The 18,461-nt window shown below is 54.9% G+C and overlaps 1 protein-coding gene across 2 annotated transcripts; it reads right to left on the bottom strand.

The window, feature by feature from the left end:
- Window positions 1-2,698: 2,698 nt before the first annotated feature.
- On the bottom strand, window positions 2,699-10,070 carry NMUR1 (neuromedin U receptor 1). 2 transcript variants are annotated; one of them, XM_030327552.1, is made up of 3 exons: window positions 9,955-10,070; window positions 6,924-7,812; window positions 2,699-4,680 (listed from the first exon to the last, which is right to left on the bottom strand). In XM_030327552.1, exons 1-3 carry the CDS (start codon window positions 9,976-9,978, stop codon window positions 4,298-4,300), a joined length of 1,296 nt encoding a protein of 431 aa, XP_030183412.1. In that variant the 5' UTR covers window positions 9,979-10,070; the 3' UTR covers window positions 2,699-4,297. The 2 variants fall into 2 exon arrangements, with proteins under 2 accessions (XP_030183412.1, XP_030183411.1); XM_030327551.1 differs by lacking the exon at window positions 9,955-10,070 and having other exon boundaries at window positions 6,924-7,872.
- Window positions 10,071-18,461: the final 8,391 nt, after the last annotated feature.

Raw genomic sequence — 18,461 nt, forward strand, 5'->3', positions numbered from 1 at the left:
GATAATATCTGCTCATCTTTGAAACGTATAAAGATAACCACTAGTAGAACAAACAGAATGCGTCATCTTCAAACCAGTGAACGGATGCATGTGTTAAGGTTCTTCGTTGCAAAAAACAGCCAACGACTCTGGCCGACTCAAGAAGAAAAGGAATTTATTGAAAAGCTCCCAGTAGCTCACAACAGCAACAGGAAGGCCAGAACAGCTGGCAGAGAAAAAAGGGCAGAAACCAAGGAGCCTGGGTGGCGGGAGCCCCAGGAACCAGCCCAGACGGGATGCTGCTGTTGGCACTGTGGCCTGGACACATCTGCCCCTGTTGTCACGGGTCTTAGGATCACTTGCTCCAGATAGGAGTCCCATGTCAGATCAGCCAAGCTGCCTGAGGGCGAGTCATGGGCCACTTGGTGATGTCAGCGGTAGAGTGTCCGGAACCCTTCCAGTGTCTGTAGTGGGAGCCTGGGTTTGGTCTCTTGACGAGAGTCATACACTGAGGGACTCCTGGCCCACACACACACCAGGAATGCGGTAAATATGCCAGGAAGCTCCCAAAAGGCAGCTCCTCTCTACAAGGAAGTCCTGGGACAGAGAAGACTTGGTGGATCCATTAGAAGGGAACATGGGGAAGGAAGAGTCTGAGAAGTATACAACATGAGGTGGGCTCCCACATGTCAGGACTGATTTGGAAACACCATCTGACTATGTAGCAATAGATGTGAAGGGCCGTGTCCTTCACATTTTCTTTCTTTTTTTTTTTTTTTTTTTTTTTTTAGTTTATTTGTTTATTTTGAGAGCGTATGCAGGAGGGGCAGAGAGAAAGAGAGAGTCCCAAGCACTGTGGAGCCTGATGCGGGGCTCGAACTCACCAACCATGAGATCATGGCCTGAACCAAAATCCAGAGTTGAACACTTAACTGACTGAGCCACCAGGCGGCCCCTGTCCTTTACGTTTTCTGAATAGATACTTAAAAGAAGGAAGACTGGGAAAATGCAGCTTTGTTTGTTGAGACTAGTCTTGGGACTATGAATTCCCAGAGAAAATAAACCTTCTGAGAAGGATGATTCCAGCATGTTCACCTTGGCGCTTAGAGATGCTGGCATAGAAGGTTGTGTGTGACCTGGCAGAGAAGGACCGTGGGATGTAGGACACATCCGAAGGGAGGTGAAGATGGGAGGAAGCTGATGAAGTGGAGGAAAGCAGAGCAGTTGAGAACGAGGAAGGCTGGCTGAGGTAGAAGAATAAATCTATCATGGGGGAAGAGCAGGAAGGAGGCTGTCATGGTCAAGAGTTCCCCCTTCCAGAAATGGAAAAACTCCTGGAGGTCCTGGGAGTGAGGAGGTCACCAAGGAACCAAGAGGCGGGGTGGAGGAGAGGTCTCCAGAGCTGAAGGAAAGATCAGGAACTGAAACAGGGCAGCAATGGGACATCCATGTGGACTTCGATGCCTCCCAGGATAATGGCAAGAGTGGAATAGATGGAGGGGCGCCTGGGTGGCTCGGTCGGTTAAGCGTCCGACTTCGGCTCGCGTCATGCTCTGAAGGTTTGTGAGTTTGAGCCCCGCATCGGTCTCTCTGCTGTCAGCACACAGCCACTTCAGATCCCCTGTCCCCCTCTTTCTCTGGCCTTCCCCCTCACGCATGTGCACTCTCTCTTTTTTAAAAAAGGAGTGGAGTAGATAGGAAGTGGAGAGAGCCCCAGCTCTTGAACACAGAGGAGGAGGGATGTGGGTGACCGTAGCCAGGAGGGGAGGTGGCTCGAGCCCCAGAAACCCCAGACACTTAAGAAGAGTTGGGGACCCCTGGCCTGGGAGTAGCCCCGGGCGCTCCGGGGAACGCTGCCCCACCCTGACCGGTGCAGAAGGGCCTGACGCAGGGGACTCACTGCCGGGTGTGGGATCCCGCTGGCTGGCCTTTCCACCTCCATCCCTTTTGCTCCAGGGCAGAGCCCAGAGTGGTTTTTTCCACCTTCCATGGTAACTGGCGACCTGTGACAAATGGGACCCAGCCACTGACACGCTGGGGAGACACTTGAGAGACACTTGAGAGACACTTAGTTTACACTAAGGGGAGCCATGCCTTCTGATAAGTCACGTCTCCACCTTCCCCAGTCAGCCCAGCACTGCTCTGCAGCAGACCTCCCATAACCGCACACTGGCCCAAGCTCCTCGGGACCATAGGTCATCTCTGACAGTCGCTTGAGAGAGGCCCCTGGGAGCCCACGGTTAGTCTTTGGGAACCGCAGGCTCCAGCCTGGAGTCCGGGGCCTGGCTGCTCCCCCTGGCCAGCCCGGAGCCCCGGGAGCTCCCTTCAGAGGCGACCTTCTGTGCTCCGTCTGTCCACAAGCCCCTCTCTCTGAAGGCCCCCCGTCTGTCTTCCACACAGTGGTTACCTCGGGAGAGTAAAGCTATGGGTGGTCCCTAACTTTCCTCTTTTCCTGTAGACTTAATCCTTCCTCCCTTCCTCCCTTCTCCCTTCCTCCCTTCCTTCCTGTGCTGAGAGAGAATGTGAGCAGAGGAGGGGCAGAGGGAGAGGGAGAGGGACAGAGAGAATCCCAAGCAGGCTCTACACCCAGTGTTGAGCCCGACGCCGGGCTCCATCTCATGACTTGACCCAAAATCAAGACTCGGATGATTAACTGACTGAGCCACCCAGGCACCCCTAGCCTTAATTCTTTCTTAAAAAAAAAATGGCAAAATACACATAACATAAAATTTACCATCTTAACCATTTAAGGGTGCAGTTCAGTATTAAGTACAGTCACACTGTTGGGCAGCCAATCTCCAGAACGTTCTCATCTTGCAAAACCGAAACCCTGTACCCATTAAACAACTCCCCGTATCCCCCTCCTGCCGGCCCCAGCAAAGATGGTCTTTAATTACTTAAAATTCATTCATTTTTGCTTATTTGTACTTTCCAATTTTTCTACCAAGAGCATTCGAAATTTTTATAATTGAATTTCAAAACCTCCAGAACGTTGTGCACAACCCTGTACAATCTCTCCACGTCACGGGGAGAACCTGGGCAACAGACCTGCGTCACGCCGCCTTCTGCACTCTGGGCACCTGCAGCACCCGCCAGGGAGGCTGGGAGTCCTCCCACAGCAGTCCTGTCTCAGGAAGGGGATGGGGTCCACAGACTTGTAACAGGTCAAGTTCCAGAAACCGAGTGGGTCCTGACTGAGCATGGCGCCAGCCCCCAAGCATTTGGGATGGGGCTCCGTTTCAGGACTTACATACTTACCCCTGGTCGCTCTTCCCTCACTGAGCCCCAGGCAAAACTGTCCTCACGGTCACTCCTTGCCCTTGGTTGGCCCGTGTCTCTTACCTCCGGAATCCTCTGGTCAGCCAGGCCCGGGTTCTGCCCACCTCAGGCCCCCCAACCAGCCCACCTGGAGGCGAGGACTGAGGCAGGCAGGGGCCTCGCTCACACGCTGGCCCTCAGTTGCTGTCAAGCAAAGAGCATGCCTAGAGTGGCTCTCAGTGCAGTGGCAGGGGTGGGGGGTGGGGGGCGGCACGGACATGGAGGTCAGGGAGGGAGTAGGAGCTGGAGGGTGGTGAGGAAATACGGAGTAATTTCTGCCTTGTCGATCCTGGGTTTTCCATCAGTTTTGTTACAAGCAGTGACTTAAGCACACGCACCAAAAAACCGCGGCTAAAGTGCCAACGTGTGACACTGTACAATGTCAGGGCCCCTCTTATTTTGCAAACAAGGGACCAAGGCTTGGAAAGGTGATGTCACGCTGCAAGGTGGTGGCAGCAGGGCTGAGACCAGAACCAGGTCCCCTGGATCCCCAGCACCCCTGCCACCCAGCGACTCCACCAGGTGGAGATCCAGAGCAGAACGAGCTGACCGGGGGCCACGGAGGGCCAGGCTGGAGGGGGCCCCGGGTACAGGCCAAGAGCTGAGAGGGCCGGAACGGGCCGGAACCTGCAGAATCTCAACAAGAAGTGGGAAGGAAAGGTGGGACCCAATGAAAACATTTCAGAAAATGGGGGTGAGGGGGGGGGAGAGCCCAGATGGAGGCTGGCTCCTCCAGTTAACCAGCTGTCATGTTTCTGTAGAAGGACTTTGCCTGTGGGCCTGGGGCTCTGGAGGGCAGATAGCAACGTTATATTCCTTCCAAAACTTGGGTGGGGGTAGGAATCACTGAGGTGCCAGTTCAGAGTTTAGAGGCTGAAGTGGGGACGGGCACAAAGGGGGACAGGCCACGAAGACACCCCAGCAGAGGAAGGCGAGTGTGGCTCCCAAAACTGCATGTGGCACTCTGGTCTCTCTGGGTGTGGCTGCTTCGAGGCTCCGCTCAGAAGGGGTCAGTCTCTTGCTGCCCCTCTCGGCCACCATTCTCAGTCAGAGGGTGGGCCCTGGTGCCCGGGGAGCCCAGGTCACACAGGGTGCTGCCCATGGTCACCCTGCTGAGGCTGTGGGAGTTGTGGCAGGGCCTGTGGTAGCGGCGCCGGGCCCCCAAGCACAGGGCTTCCTGGAAAGTCTCCCTGAAACGGCTCGACATGAGGTTGTAAAGCACAGGGTTAATGGCCGAGCTGAGGTAGAAGAAGACGCCGGAGATAACATGCACGTACTGGAAGGCCAGGTACACGCCCTCGGTCCAGCTGGACACAAAGCTCCACATGAGGCGATCGACGTGGAAAGGGGCCCAGCAGACTCCAAACACCACGACCAGCACGACTGCAGGGACACAGAGGGGAGACTTTGGTGCCTGCCAGAGTCCTCTCAACTAACCGCCTTCCCTGGGCTTCAGTGTAGGCTGCCCACTTTCACCTTCCCACCCCCGCCCGTTGTCCATATGGAAGTTTCTAGAAGTTTGTCCGCCCTGGCCTCATCACCCCTTTCAGAGAGGTTGGTCCCACCGCTGTCACTGACAGGGCAGTGGGCGTGTGCTCTACCCCCCTTCCCCCCCGCCCCCCAGCCACAGTCAACTGGACCAGGTGTGGACATCTGAGCCAAACTGGCCCAGTCTGGTTCTCTCCCCACAGAGTTTGGAACTAGGTGACTCTAAGAGTTCAACCAGCTTCCCAGAGCTTCCCTCCAGCTGTGGTGTTGACCAGCCACGCCCTTCCTGGGGTCTCTTTCATGGGCTTGCCTCGATTTCTGTTTATTTCTTGTGTTTGCTTCTGTGACTGTCTGTCTTTCCCCTGCAGTGCCTTCCCCACCACACCCCAGCACGGTTTTCCCTCCTAATCCAGGATTTCAATCAGGATGCTGCTTACAAATATCCCACCAGGCCCTCAGAAAGTAAAGGTGGGGGAAGGAGCCGGGGAGGTGGGGAAAGGAGAAAGCCAGAGCCGCAGGCCAGCAAGCAAGGCAGGCTTAAGGAAGCACCCCAACTTCCCAGGAGGAGAGCCATCCCAGCTGAGCAGACTTGACCCCCACGGGACAAGGAAGGAAATAGAAAGCAGAGGCAGAATGGGCAGGGAGCAGGTGGTCTGCAGTGCAGGCTTCACAGAGCCGAGGGGCAAGCTTGGAACTCTGGGGTCAGCCTCATTTTAGGGAGAGCACAAGCGGCCTTGGGCTCTGGGACACTTTCTGGAGGGCACAATGAGTGGGTCTCTCACTGGGAATGGGGCAGTCCCCTATATAATCCCACGGCTTTGACCAGGGTCTCACTAGCTCTGTCTTGCCCTGGCTCACCCCACCTACCCGATTCAGACCCTGCTAGGGTAGGGCAGGATGGGGACGAAATCAGTGATTGGCTTAGTGTCATTTTGTCTGGCTTCCCCAGGGCCACTGTTTTTGAAAAAGAGCCAGATCTAGATGACAGTAACACCCAGAGCCTCAACCCAGCTGGGCTTGCCATGGCCTGCCCCAACCCACACTTCTGCCCTGACCTTCACAAATATGCCCCCTGATGAGACTCTTTTAGACAGCAGTGGCCATTCCTGTGGTCCCCTAGGAACCAGAGATATAGCATGGAGGGAATTTATCATCTTGCCTCTCCAACACCTTGCTCCCCTACTTTGGGGAATTTTGCTCCCCCCAGATCCCACCACGTGAATCCATGGGGACTGCAAACCTCAGCATCCTGCACTCTGGGCCAGGGGCGGGCTATGACCTAAACCCACCAATTGGAATCCTTCCCTGGGGTTTTTCAACAGCCATTAAGGGAAGAAGGCAGTTCCTCAAGAAAGGGGAATTCTGTGCCCATGGCCATGCCTCCCAGGCTGCTATAGGGAAGGACAAAGCCAAGACGTGTTTAGGAGCAAAGATGAGAGACCTGGAGATCCAGCTCCCACAAACAGCTCTGCCATCCTGGAACCCAGCCACATGCCCCGGCCCTGTCTGTGGTTTGATTCCACGAACCAGCACCAGCTTCTGCACAGGCCTCCAAGCTTAGAAGGACCCTAGGCTTCATGGCTTAGTTTATGCTCGACTATTGCTGTCTGGACAGTCTTTTTTTCTTTTAATGTTTATTTATTTATTTTGAGAGAGAGAGATTTAGAGCACGAGTGGGGGGTGGGCAGTGAGAGAAGGAGAGAGGAGAGAGGAGAGAGAGAATCCCAAGCAGGCTCCACACCTTCAGCACAGAGCCCAACGCGGGGCTCGAACCCACGAACCGTGAGATCATGACCTGAGCCAAAACCAAGAGTCAGACGCTTAACCGACTGAGCCACCGAGGTGCCCCGCTTGCCTGGACGGTCTTAATGAGTTTTGAACAAGGGACCCCAAATTTTCATTTCACACTGGACCCCACAAATTATGTGGCCCATCCTGCCATTTATCTTTGAGTTTCTTACAGAGTAATCGCGCAGGTGCGTGCACACACACAGGGCGGCGTGGGCGGCAGCGGTGACGACTTCAAACCTCACACTCAGCCCCCATCTCAGACCCAGACACTCAGCCCCCAGGTCCTGGAAGCTCTAGCCCCTTACCCAGGGCCTGGCTCAGTCCCTCTTCCCCGCCACAGCACTTACACAGCATCTTGGTCACCTGTGTCCGACCCTGATCCTGCGGCCGCTGAAACCTGCGGCTCTCGCTGGACTTGGCCCTGCCCCTGGCCTCTTGCCTGAGCAGCAGCAGTCTCTCCCGCTGCAGCCGAAGCCCGATGAGCAGATAGAGCACGCTGATGGTGGCCATAGGCAAACAGAAGAAGAACAGAGTGGTGATTTGCACCACCAGGTTGTAGAGGGCCCGCGAGCGGACCAAGGTGCACACAGCTGAGTGGGGCACCGTGCCCCGGCAGGGCACCTCCAGATGCTGGATGCCGTGCAGGCTGGCGTTAGGCAGAGAGCACAGCACGGCGAGGCCCCAGATGGCGCCGAGTACGCGGCGCACGTGGACCCGAGTCATCGTGGATCTGGCCTGCAGCGGGTGCACCACGGCCACGTAGCGCTCCACACTCAGGGCGGTGACATTGAGCACCGAGGCCAGGCAGACCGTCTCGAAGAGCAGCGTGCGGAAGTAGCAGCCACCAGCGCCCAGCAGGAAGGGGTAGTTGTGCCACATCTCATAGAGCTCCAGGGGCAGGCCCACGAGCAGCACCAGCAGGTCCGACACAGCGAGGCTGAGGAGGTAATAGTTGGTGGGCGTGCGCATGGCCTTGTGGCGCAGGATGACGGTGCAGGTCAGCCCGTTGCCCACGGCGCCCACCACGAAGATCAGCAGGTACGTGGCACAGATGGGCACGAACAGCTCCGTCTGCCGGGGCCCCCGGTACTTGAGTCTCAGTTCCTCATCGGTCAGGTTCAAGTCCTCAGGGCCAAAGACCCCCCAGGCCCTACTGCCATTGCAGGGCACCGGGCTCCCTGCCTCCGTCGGGGACATGTCTCCAGGGAGGATGGAGCAGTTGAAGCAGAGAGGAGTCTGTGGAACGGAAGAGAGAGACCCCCCGGAAACGTCACTCAGAGATCCCTGGTAATTCATTAAACCAAAGGTGCCGGCGACACTAGGAGGAAGGTTATTTTACGTACCACTGAGAAACAAAAAACCGTCATCCGTTGTAAGGTGTGTAACAATTTCAGAGATGTAAAAATGTACATCTTGGAAATGATAAAAGCGGGATTCGGTCGGGGCGCCTGGGTGACTCAGTCGGTTAAGCGTCCAACTTTGGCTCAGGTCATCATCTGGCAGTTTGTGGGTTCGGGCCCCGTGTCAGGCGCTGTGCTGACAGCTCAGAGCCTGGAGCCTGCTTCAGATCCTGTGTCTCCCTTTCTCTTGGCCCCTCCCCCACTCACACTCTGTCTCTGTCTCTCAAAAATGAATAAACATTAAAAAAAATTTTTGAAAAGCAGGACTCAGTTATGAATTTCACAATCCACCGAAGCTTTAAATAAACAATGGATCCTCCAGAGCATGGGCTTTGCGGTCAGCAGTCTCCCCTTGGGTCTGTCCCCTTTCAAGCCCTGGACTTTGGGAGAGGGACTCGGTTTGGGCGTCTGTAAAATGGGCACAACATGCAGTATCTTGTCAGTACGGTTTTTAAGAACAAGGCCTCTGGAAGCAACTGCCCGGATTCAAATCCTACTCCTCAGTTCTGGGCTGTGTGGCCATTTGTAGGGGAACCTTTCTGACTGTCTCCTTATTACAAGGATGCAGGGAGTTTAAGCTACAAAAGGTATTAGCTCAGAGCCTGCCTGACACACAGAAGGGCCCGGTTATCAGCCATCTCTCAAGGAGGACTGAGTCATTGTGGGGACGAAGCGAGGGCGTCAAAGGCTAAAAACTAGAATGCTAACCCCAAAGCTGGTTCGTGTTCCTGTTTCCTATCACCTGTGCTGTTAAACGTTGAAATATTTGACAACCGTGACCCTGCTAGTTCTGAGGTCCCCTCTCCTCTGTTGGGTCCCTATCTCTGCCAGTCCGTGGGATATAGTGGTAAGGACCCGGACCACAGAGCCAAACACGCTGCTTTGGGGTCAGATGCCAACTCTGCTACACTCTAGCTGTGACCTCTTCTCACTGTGCGTCAGTCTCCTCATCTGTGAAACGGGTGTGTCCACAAAGCTTACCCCCTAATTGCTGTGAAGATTAAATGAGGGAACACATATCAAGTTGTAAGGGGTGTGCCTGGCACGTTTTAGGTGCTCGAGATCAACGCATAGGAACATTATCCTTACTTCCTACATGGAAACGGAAGATTAGTCCAAGGGAGGGGCACCTGGCAGGCTCAGTAGGTAGAGGGTGCAGGGTTGCGAGCGTGGGCCCCACACTGAGTGTGGAGATCACTCAAAAATAAAATATTTTAAAAAACAAATGTAAAAAAGAACCGTCCAAGGGAGATGGGACAGGGGCCGAAACAAGATTCGGCTGGGCAGATGGTTTGGTGGGACAGGCCAGGAGCTGGGGACTGTCCTCCTTAGCCTTTTTGCCAAGCCGGCCATCGCCACCACCCCTCTCCCCAGGGCAACCTCGGATTTTCAAGCTCTCTTCCTGGATCGTCTCCCTATTCCATCACCTACGTTTCCTCTTGCCAACGGGGGCTTGGGGCATCCCCGTTGCCCATGTACCTGCGCGGCCACATTTCAACTTCGTTTCTAGGTCCTTTTCTGTCCCAGACCCCAAGAATTCTTAATCCGGAATGTCTTCCTCCTCACCAGAACCTCCACCCAGAAGTCTCCCCCAGCCTCCCTGCCAGTCCCACACCTGATCCCCGCACCCTGGGATGGAACGCATTTTCACCCATCCAGGCGGTTCACCTGCCCGCCTCCCAGGCTGGGGGCAAGGGCCGAGCGGGCAGCCGCGGGGAGGAGCTGGGGACCCGCAGGCGCCGAGCAGGGTTCGAGGGAGAATCTCTGCGCCACCGGGAACGGTCGCAGCGCCCGTGGCCGGCAAAAAGAAATAACCCGGAGGCTGCGAGTCCTCCGAGAAGGGGGGCGCCTCCGATCCCTATGGCCCTGGGGAGACCCTCTGTGCGCGCTTCCTAGTCCCGCGCCCCAGCCCCAGGCCACCCGCGCGCCCCGTCCAGCCGCCCGCGCCCTTGGCCTCGGCGGTATCGCGTTCACCTACCCTCCCGTAAGCGGCTGGAGACATCGAGGTGCGCGGCGGGCGGCCGAGACCGACGCCCAGACGCGGCGCCAGGAACCAGCCGACTGGAGGCTGGACGGCGACCGGCCCCCAAGTAGCCCTTCCCGTCGCCCCGCCTGTAGTCTGGGTGACCCGAAAGGGACCGCCACCAGGGGGCGGTGCTCCCCCCGCATCGCTGGACACAGACACCCTCATCTGGGGTCCCCACACCCACCCCTAGTTGTTTCCAGGCGTCTGGCGCGACACTCCCAGGAGCACCATTATCGAACTCCCACGGAACCCTAACGGAACCCTCACAACAACCCCTTTACAGATGAGAAAACCGAGCCTCAGAGACACGAAGTGCGAGTGGTCTGGCTCTCACACCCTTGCCAGGGTCTCCAGCGTGCTTTCACCCTAACTCCTTATTATGGGGTCTCTCCAGCCGCCGCCTCCTCCTGCCGCACATTTCAGACGCACCTGAAAGTCCACGTGCCCCAAAGGGTCTCTTCTCCCTCTCTGGGGCCCCAAGTCCCAGGGCAACAGTCTCCACCCCTCCCCCTAGGGTTCCCGGCCCCTGAGCATCTCCTCCTGCCCTCCCAGGACTTCTGCCTGCTGCGGGAGCCTCCGTCCTCCCTCCAGTCTGTCCTCCCACTGCCCAGTGGGAGCCCCCAACACCTCACTCCTCTGCTGGAAAACCTCCCCAGCCACCCACCTCACTTCCTTCTGAAAAAGAACATACCAAAGTCTAGCTTGGTGTTGGACCCCATGCCCCACTTGCCTTCCTGCCACCCCTCAGTATATTCCCTCACCCCCAAATACCCTCCCTCTCATCCATTCAAATGTTTCTCCATCCCTCTCACCCCACCGCAGGGTGCCCAAGGGGGAAGGAGGGAACTGTAAGGGAAGACTCATGAGTGCTGGAATCCCAGCCTCCTCCTGCTCCCAGAAGCTGTAGACAGGTGAACTCCAGCAGGGAGCCCCTTCCCTGCTCTGTCCCTTCCTCCAACCAGCTCCTTAGCTGGAAGTTATTTCATTAGGAACCTTCTAGGGAGCCTACATACATGAATCTTGCAGGCCCAAATGCTGGCTCCTGGGCCTCTTCCCAGGGTCTGATTCATTTAGTCTGGGCAGGGTCCAGCAACCTTCATTTTCGAGGAACACCCTCCAGGGGGCCCCAAACCTAAGAATCACACTTTGAGAAGCACTGGAAGGGGTTAAATACCAAGTCCCAGGACCCAGAAGGGCTGCCTGAGCAGTGTGAATGGGAAAGAGATCAGCCCCTCTGTGCCTTGACTCTCCTTCCCGGTGGAATGTGTAACCATGTGTTCCTTGAAACATCAGTGCAAAGATTTAGCACAGGGCTGGCATGCAGCCAGCACTCAAAAGAGTCTATGTGATGACAAGTGGAGGTGTGACCTTCTTCCCCCCGGACTTTCCCTGCCTCCCCTTCCCCCATGAGTCACTGGCCTTGGGAACTGGGAGTCAGACCCTCTCAGAGCCTCCACAAGCCCTGCCTTCCCAGGAACCCCACGTGTAAACACAACCCCAGGCACAGGGAAATTGTAGGCCAGTGCAGGGGCAGATGTCCTTGGGGAAAAGAATTCTAGGGTGTCCCTGAGAATTAACTACTCCACCCCAGACGAGTGACCCCACCCAGAACCTTCAAGGTCCAAGCTGCTATTATATCAGAGGAGCGTTGAAGCGTAGGCAGCATCACTGGGAAACAGCCCACCATGGGGTCAGGGTGGTACTTAGCACGTGATGAGCATTGTCAACCCCTGCCCCCATCACTGGAATCACACTCCCACCACACACACCACTTTGCATACACTCTGAGCATCCTGAAACCCACTGTGGACTCATTGGAGGTGCTCTGAGCCCAGGAAAGGAAAGGGAAGGACCTATTTCTGCCTGACAGAGACACAACGGTTCCTGCCAATAGGAATTCTTTAGCTGGCTGCATCATTCACAACATTAACTGAAATCAAAGACCATGCCAGGCTAAAATACAGGGGTAGCCCCCCCAGAAGGGGAGGCCCAATGGCCATCATGGCTATAGCCACCCCTGCACTGTTCAGAGGGCCCTGGGTGTCCCAGCCTCAGGCCTGAGCTCAAGACCGCCATGGCAGCATGTCCCATCGGAACTGATGGTAGGTATAATGCTGCCTCCCTGCTCCGTCCTGAGGGAGCTTCTCCAGGGCCACGTTCGCTGGGGTACTGCAGGGCTGAAGCCTGGAGTAAATGCATCTTAGGTTTTCTGGGTGTACATTTCAGTCTCCTGGCTTGGCCGGTGGGCATCTGCCCAGACCAGGGTGTTAAGGGCCCCACTGTGCACAATCGCAAATGCCTCAGGGGTCTACGGGAGGCAGCCGGGAGACCTCTCAGGTCCTGGAGTCTGTGCAGGGCTCGCAGGGCCTGAGGTACATGATTAGCTCCATAGCCTTTCCTCACCCTGCTGAGAGCCACAGAAGGGCAGCTGCCCCAAGCCAAGTCTTCACTGGCACCACCTGAGCAGCTTCTGGAACATTCACCATTCACCCCCACCCCTCCCTCTGCTCTACTGCCTACAGAGACCAGACAAGGAGGATGAGATGAGCTTGGGGACACCAAGGTATTGGATGGGAGAGAGGAATTGTTCTGAAGGCAGTGGGGACAGCCCAGAGTCCACCAGTAATCAGGCTCAGCAAACATGGAGAGCTGGGCATAGCAAACATTTGGAGTGGGGAGAGTGCCCATGCTTACCTAGGAACTTCTCCACGTCAGACACCTGTCACCTGGCTCTGCTGGGCTGGACCCGGGCCAGGCCAGGGCTAAGGGAGAGAGGAGGAAAGGTCTGAGTCCCTTCAGAGTGGAGGAGGGGTCCCCAGTGCAGGGGCTGGGATTGCACCTCAGTAAGCCATGCAGCCTGTGTGTGGCCATCCACACTCCCCAAGTCCCCAGGCCTGGATCCACTCACAGAAACCAGCACACTTCCCAAGGAGAGAGAAGGCAAAGGAAGGCAAGGAAGAGTGAGGCCTGGAGGAGAATCCTTGCTTGTACTGCCACAAACTGGCTGTGTGGCCTTAGACAAGCCTCTGTGCACTCCAGACACCGGCTTCCTGGTCTGTAAAAAAGCAAGAACAGCACTTACTTCTCTAGATGCTAAGTGAGATAATGTGGGTTAAAACACCTAGGGTTGACACACTCAAGAAATGGTAACCGTAACTGTGCTCAGAATTCTCTGAAAGATACTAGAAAGCTGCCAGGAGTCAGGGCTGGGGCGGAAGCTAGAGAACAGAAAAGCTTGCTCAGCAGGGCTTGGAAGGGCAAGGTCCCCAACATCCTAGGGCAGGAAAGCTACTCCCCAGTGAGAAGAAGGAAAACACAAACTTATGGGGAACCTGGCCACAGTGCAGGAGGCCCAGGCCCTGCAGTTGGACCTCGGGGACCAGCGGCCAAGACCTCCAGTTAGCATCGCCTCTGCCTCTCCTGCCCACGCAGAGGGCCACTTGGGCCGAATTGTCTGGCTCCTTGCCTTCTGAGGGCCATGCGGCCTGGCTCTGAACCATCCCGGTCTCTCGGGCAGGGACTGGGCTACAGAGTCAGTCCACTTGTGGCCAAAGGGAGGACAGACTCAGGTGGCTCATCGAGAGGGCCAGAAAACGCCTGGGTCTCTCTTGTCCTGAGTCTGTGTGTCCTTCATCCCACCCCGGGGTGGGGCTAGTTGTCACTGGTGCTCCTGGCACGGGCTCGTCCACACGGCCTTCTCAGTTAACCGCAAAGAGGCCCCTCCCGGGATCTTCCCTGTTATGAATGCTCACGGTTAGCTCATAACCGAAGCTCCTGACCTCCTGCCAGTGACTGCTGTCAGAGGGCTTAGGGACTCGTTAGTCACATGGGTTTGCTGTGTCTACCTTAGTGTGTTTGTCTTCCCTTTGAGTTTTTTTATACCGGCATAATGTGAGAGTCAGTTGCAGCCATAATGCCCCTTTACCACTAAATACGCCAATTCTGGTTTAGTTTCAGTGTCCCATGAATATCATTAATTCCACCTGGGAGGAGTAATCGCTTCTCATTTAGCACGTCTGATAATAGAAACCAGATGACTTTTAGTTGGTCTGAGTACTGTTTTATATTTTATCGTGGTTATTGCCATTCCCAAGGCCTCCACAGTCAACAGATACAAAAGCAGTAAATATTCGAAGTGCTGGCAAACAGAGGCTCAGGATTCCAAAGGATATAACATGAAATCAGAGGAAATAAATTACAAAACCTGCAGGTAGTGGAAAAAGACAGTTGCTCATGCATACGGAATGAATCTTTCTAGAGTTATCATGAGGTAAGTGAAAAATGCCGGGCATATCAACCAGCAACCATGAGACACGGGGCAAGGGACGGAACACAGGGACACTGGGAGTGTGCGGTGGAGGGCTGGACCCCAGTGTGGACACAGCAGGCCCGAAGTAAAAAGAAGGCAGGAATCTGAGCACTTGAAGGCAGTGGGCCAAGAGATGCCGCTACCGAAATTCCGGTTGCAAACGATAGCGGGCTCCTGTGCACAATGTGAGGATCTTGGTTTGCAAATATCCAGACTGGCTCTAATTAAGGCAGAATTTCCTGGAGACTATCAGGTAGCTGGAGGACTAGGGAGGCTGTTCGGTGTGGCCCACCGCCCCAGGCATGTAGCCAAACGGCCTGGGGGTGTGGCCCTACATCTTCCGGATGCTTGCCCTGGGCTGGGACCACATCCCTACTTTTTAAGGCACTTGCCTGGACTTCCTGCCCCGGGTGAGACTTGGGATGCCCTGAAGTGAAGTTGGATCTGACCCCGGTGTTCTCACTGCTTGGGACAGGTGAGCCTTCTGGAGTGGAGGAGGGCAGATTCCCACTGCGTGGATCATTGCTGGCAGACAGCCTGAGTGCCACGCAGCTGAGACAAAGCGCGTGGGTCCCTGCCACTCAGAGGTTCAAGGCCTCTTCAAATGCACCAACATCAGAAAAAGGGGCCAGCAGCTCATGTGAGCACAGTGGGACCCAACTTTGGGGGTGGGGGGTGGCTTGTCTAAAAGGCTCACTAAGCCGACAAAACCTTTGTGGAAAACGATGCCCAGGAGAACATGCATCTGCAGGGAAGATAAGAGATTGCAGATTTTAAAACTCGGAAAGACCAGCTCACCCTCATACTTGGGGAAACCACATCCAAGAACTGAAAGTTTAAACCTTTTCTGATCTTTTTGGACTAAAAAAAAAAAAAAAAAATCAGACTTATAAACAGCCTGTTCTCAAGTAGCAAAATGTCTGTTACTCTTGCCAGTTGCTTTAAGATGGAGGTTATGACAAACTGGCCTTAAACACAAGGAAGCAGTGAGTCTGAAACATTGAATAACTTGCCCAAGGTCCTGTAGCTAACAAGTGCTGGAGGTGGGATTCGGGACTAAGTTTATCCAAATAAAAAACTTTCCACCTTTTACTCTATGGTTCCAACACTACATCCCCCATTTCCAAAGACAATCAAATTTCAAGAGTCTGGACTCAAAAAAGTTTTTAATGTTTATTTTTTTTTTTTTAATTTTTTTTTTTTCAACGTTTATTTATTTTTGGGACAGAGAGAGGCAGAGCATGAACGGGGGAGGGGCAGAGAGAGAGGGAGACACAGAATCGGAAACAGGCTCCAGGCTCTGAGCCATCAGCCCAGAGCCCGACGCGGGGCTCGAACTCACGGACCGCAAGATCGTGACCTGGCTGAAGTCGGACGCTTAACCGACTGCGCCACCCAGGCGCCCCTTTAATGTTTATTTTTGAGGGAGAGAGACAGAGACAGAGAGACAGAGTGCAAGCAGGAGAGGAGCAGAGAGAGAGACACACACAGAATCCGAAGCAGGCTCCAGGCTCTGAGCTGTCAGCACAGAGCCCAACGCAGGGCTCGAACCCATGAACCGTGAGATCATGACCTGAGCCAAAGTCAGGCGCTTAACTGAGCCACCCAGGTGCCCCTCAAGAGTCTAGACTTAAAAATAAATGTCCACATGCTTTATTCATCCCCTCAGAGACTGGATTTTTGTGGCCATGCCTAGCCTGGTTCCCCTTCTCAAGCCCATGTTGCCTCTCCCTCGCTGGGTTATGAGTTGTCTTCAAGAACCGCCCTGCCTGGTTCTTAGTGGCCCTGAACTGCTTAGAGGTGTCACTTTCCATGGGCTGGTCTGTTCCCTCCATGTTCCCAGCCCATGGGCAGCTACTGAGTGCCTTTCCCTGGAGAGCAGCGTCGGTACCCATTTGGCTCTGGAACTTTTGGAAAAAATTCAAGAGTTTCCTAGTTAGGGCTTGGTGCCTTCCAAGGGGTTAGGACGTGTGGTCGCAGCTCAGAGGCTGTGAGGTGAGCTTCCAAGGATGCAGTTTTATAACCTCTGTTCTGAAGCACTTGGGGAGGGGTGCATGTTGCTTAGACTTTCTATGCCTCAGTTTCCTCATCCGTAAAGCAGAGATGACAACAGACCTACTCATGAAGTCATGAGAGGATTCAGTAAAATAAGGATGTAGAGTGCCCAGAAAGCACTTAGCTGGCACCTGAGAACTATTTTTCAAATAAAAGAAAGTAGGTGCATGTCTCAGAAGCTTGGTACCTCTTCTGAGCAAAAATGAAGGGATTTTTAATATTTCTCTTCTGAGGCAGCAAGAAGAGACAATAATGTAGAGGCTTCTCCACCCCCTGGGAGGAGAAGTACGCAGAGAGAGACAGAGGGCCAGAGGAGTTACAGGAAGGAGGCAGGCCCCATCCCCGTGTAGGTGGCCCGGCAGGCCCTGTCCACCCTCAGGCTAGCATCCTGCCTTCCGGCCACTCATGTTCCCACGAACTTCTCAAGTGTGTTTGTGTGCAAGCACTGTAAACAGAGATGGAAACAGCAGGCTGCAACAAGCAGGCCTTTATTAGGGCAGAACCAGTTCAGTCAGGCTGAACCCCTCTCCCTCAGGAAAGGGACCCAGGAGGACCCCAGCCCCCACCTGGCTCCAGGCTGGCTCTTTCCCCGAGCAGAGGTCATTCTGCGGTGAAAGAGGGCGGCTGCAGCAAGAGCAGGGACTTGGATGTGTGACCTTGGACGAGGTCCCTTCCCTCCTCTGACCTCAGCTTCCTAGTCTGCAGAAGGGGGAACATAGTCCCCTCCACGGAGGTTGAGGACGGGGAGAACAGGTTGAGTTCTCCCGCAGCCCCCCACACCTGCCGTGGCCAGCGTGCAACCCACGGGCTGGGGAGTTGAAGCGGGGCCGGGCGGGAGGGGCGCCTGGTGTCCTTGTCTCTTCCTGCGTCTGATTCTGAAGTGGAACACTGTTACCGCTGGGGGTTGGTTAGGGTGGGAGGAGGAGGGGAGTTAGGAATTTGTTTCAACAGTCAAATTTGTTCCTCCTATTTTTTTTCTTTTTTTTTTTTTAACGTTTATTTATTTTTGAGACAGAGAGAGGACAAAGCATGAACGGGGGAGGGTCAGGGAGAGGGAGACACAGAATCCGAAACAGGCTCCAGGCTCTGAGCTGTCAGCACAGAGCCCGACGCGGGGCTCAAACTCACGGACCGCGAGATCATGACCTGAGCCGAAGTCGGCCGCTTAACCGACTGAGCCACCCAGGTGTCCCTTTTTTTTTTTTTTTTTTTCATTTTAAAGTGCAGTTCCTTGGGGGTGCCTGGGTGGCTCAGTCAGTTAAGCGTCCGAATTCAGCTCAGGTCATGATCTCAGGGCTCCTGAGGTGGAGCCCCCCTGTCGGGCTCTGTGCTGACAGCTCAGAGCCTGGAGCCTGCTTCGGATTCTGTGTCTCCCCTCTCTCTGCCCCTCCCCCTCTATTCTCTTTCTCTCTCTCTCTCAAATAAACATTTAAATAATAAAATTAAATAAACAAACGAATAAATAAATAAATAATAAATAAATAAATAATAAAATGCAGTTCTTTGGAGCACCTGGGTGGCTCAGTGGGTTGAGCATACAATTCTGATTTCAGCTCAGGTCATGATACCCAGGGTCATTCCTCCAATTCCAATCTAACCAACACGGCATTCATCCCCTTTCGTTCATCCCTCCCTGAGAGTGAGAAACTGCCTTTTGTTATTTTCAGCATATTTATTGGTAGGGTCGACCCCCCCCCCCGAGTGTGTAACCAGTCTTCCACGCCTGCCACCCTTTGCGGACCCCTCCTCACCCTCTCTAAGCCTCTAAGTTGTCCCCGCTTCTCCCCACGTTTATCTGGGAGGCATACAGGACACCCTCCTCGCCGCACGCAGCCTCTCAGATAGAGGGGAACAGGCTTCGTCGCCAGGGATGACAATTACAGCATTACCGGAGACAAATCTGGCAGCAGGTACCAAAATATAGAGATGTCTCTCTCTCTCTCTCTCTCTCTCTGGTCCTGCAACTCTACCTCTAAAATGTATGAAAAAGAGTCCACCTGCGGTCCTGACGGCTCCAGGTGCGTTCACCCCGCCCAGCTCCTGTCCGTGACCGCCGCGGCCGCAACTGCCCAGGGGTCCCCGCCCCGCTGCTGAG

Source organism: Lynx canadensis, chromosome C1, assembly GCF_007474595.2.
Source record: "Lynx canadensis isolate LIC74 chromosome C1, mLynCan4.pri.v2, whole genome shotgun sequence".
Lineage (NCBI taxonomy): Eukaryota > Metazoa > Chordata > Mammalia > Carnivora > Felidae > Lynx > Lynx canadensis.

Coding starts and splice junctions, on each gene's coding strand:
- NMUR1 (XM_030327551.1), bottom strand. CDS start 7,872: ATGAATTACCAGGGATCTCTGAGTGACGTTTCCGGGGGGTCTCTCTCT. Junction 4,681..6,923: donor ACAGGTGACCAAGATGCTGT/GTAAGTGCTGTG, acceptor GTGTCCCTGCAG/TCGTGCTGGTCGTGGTGTTT.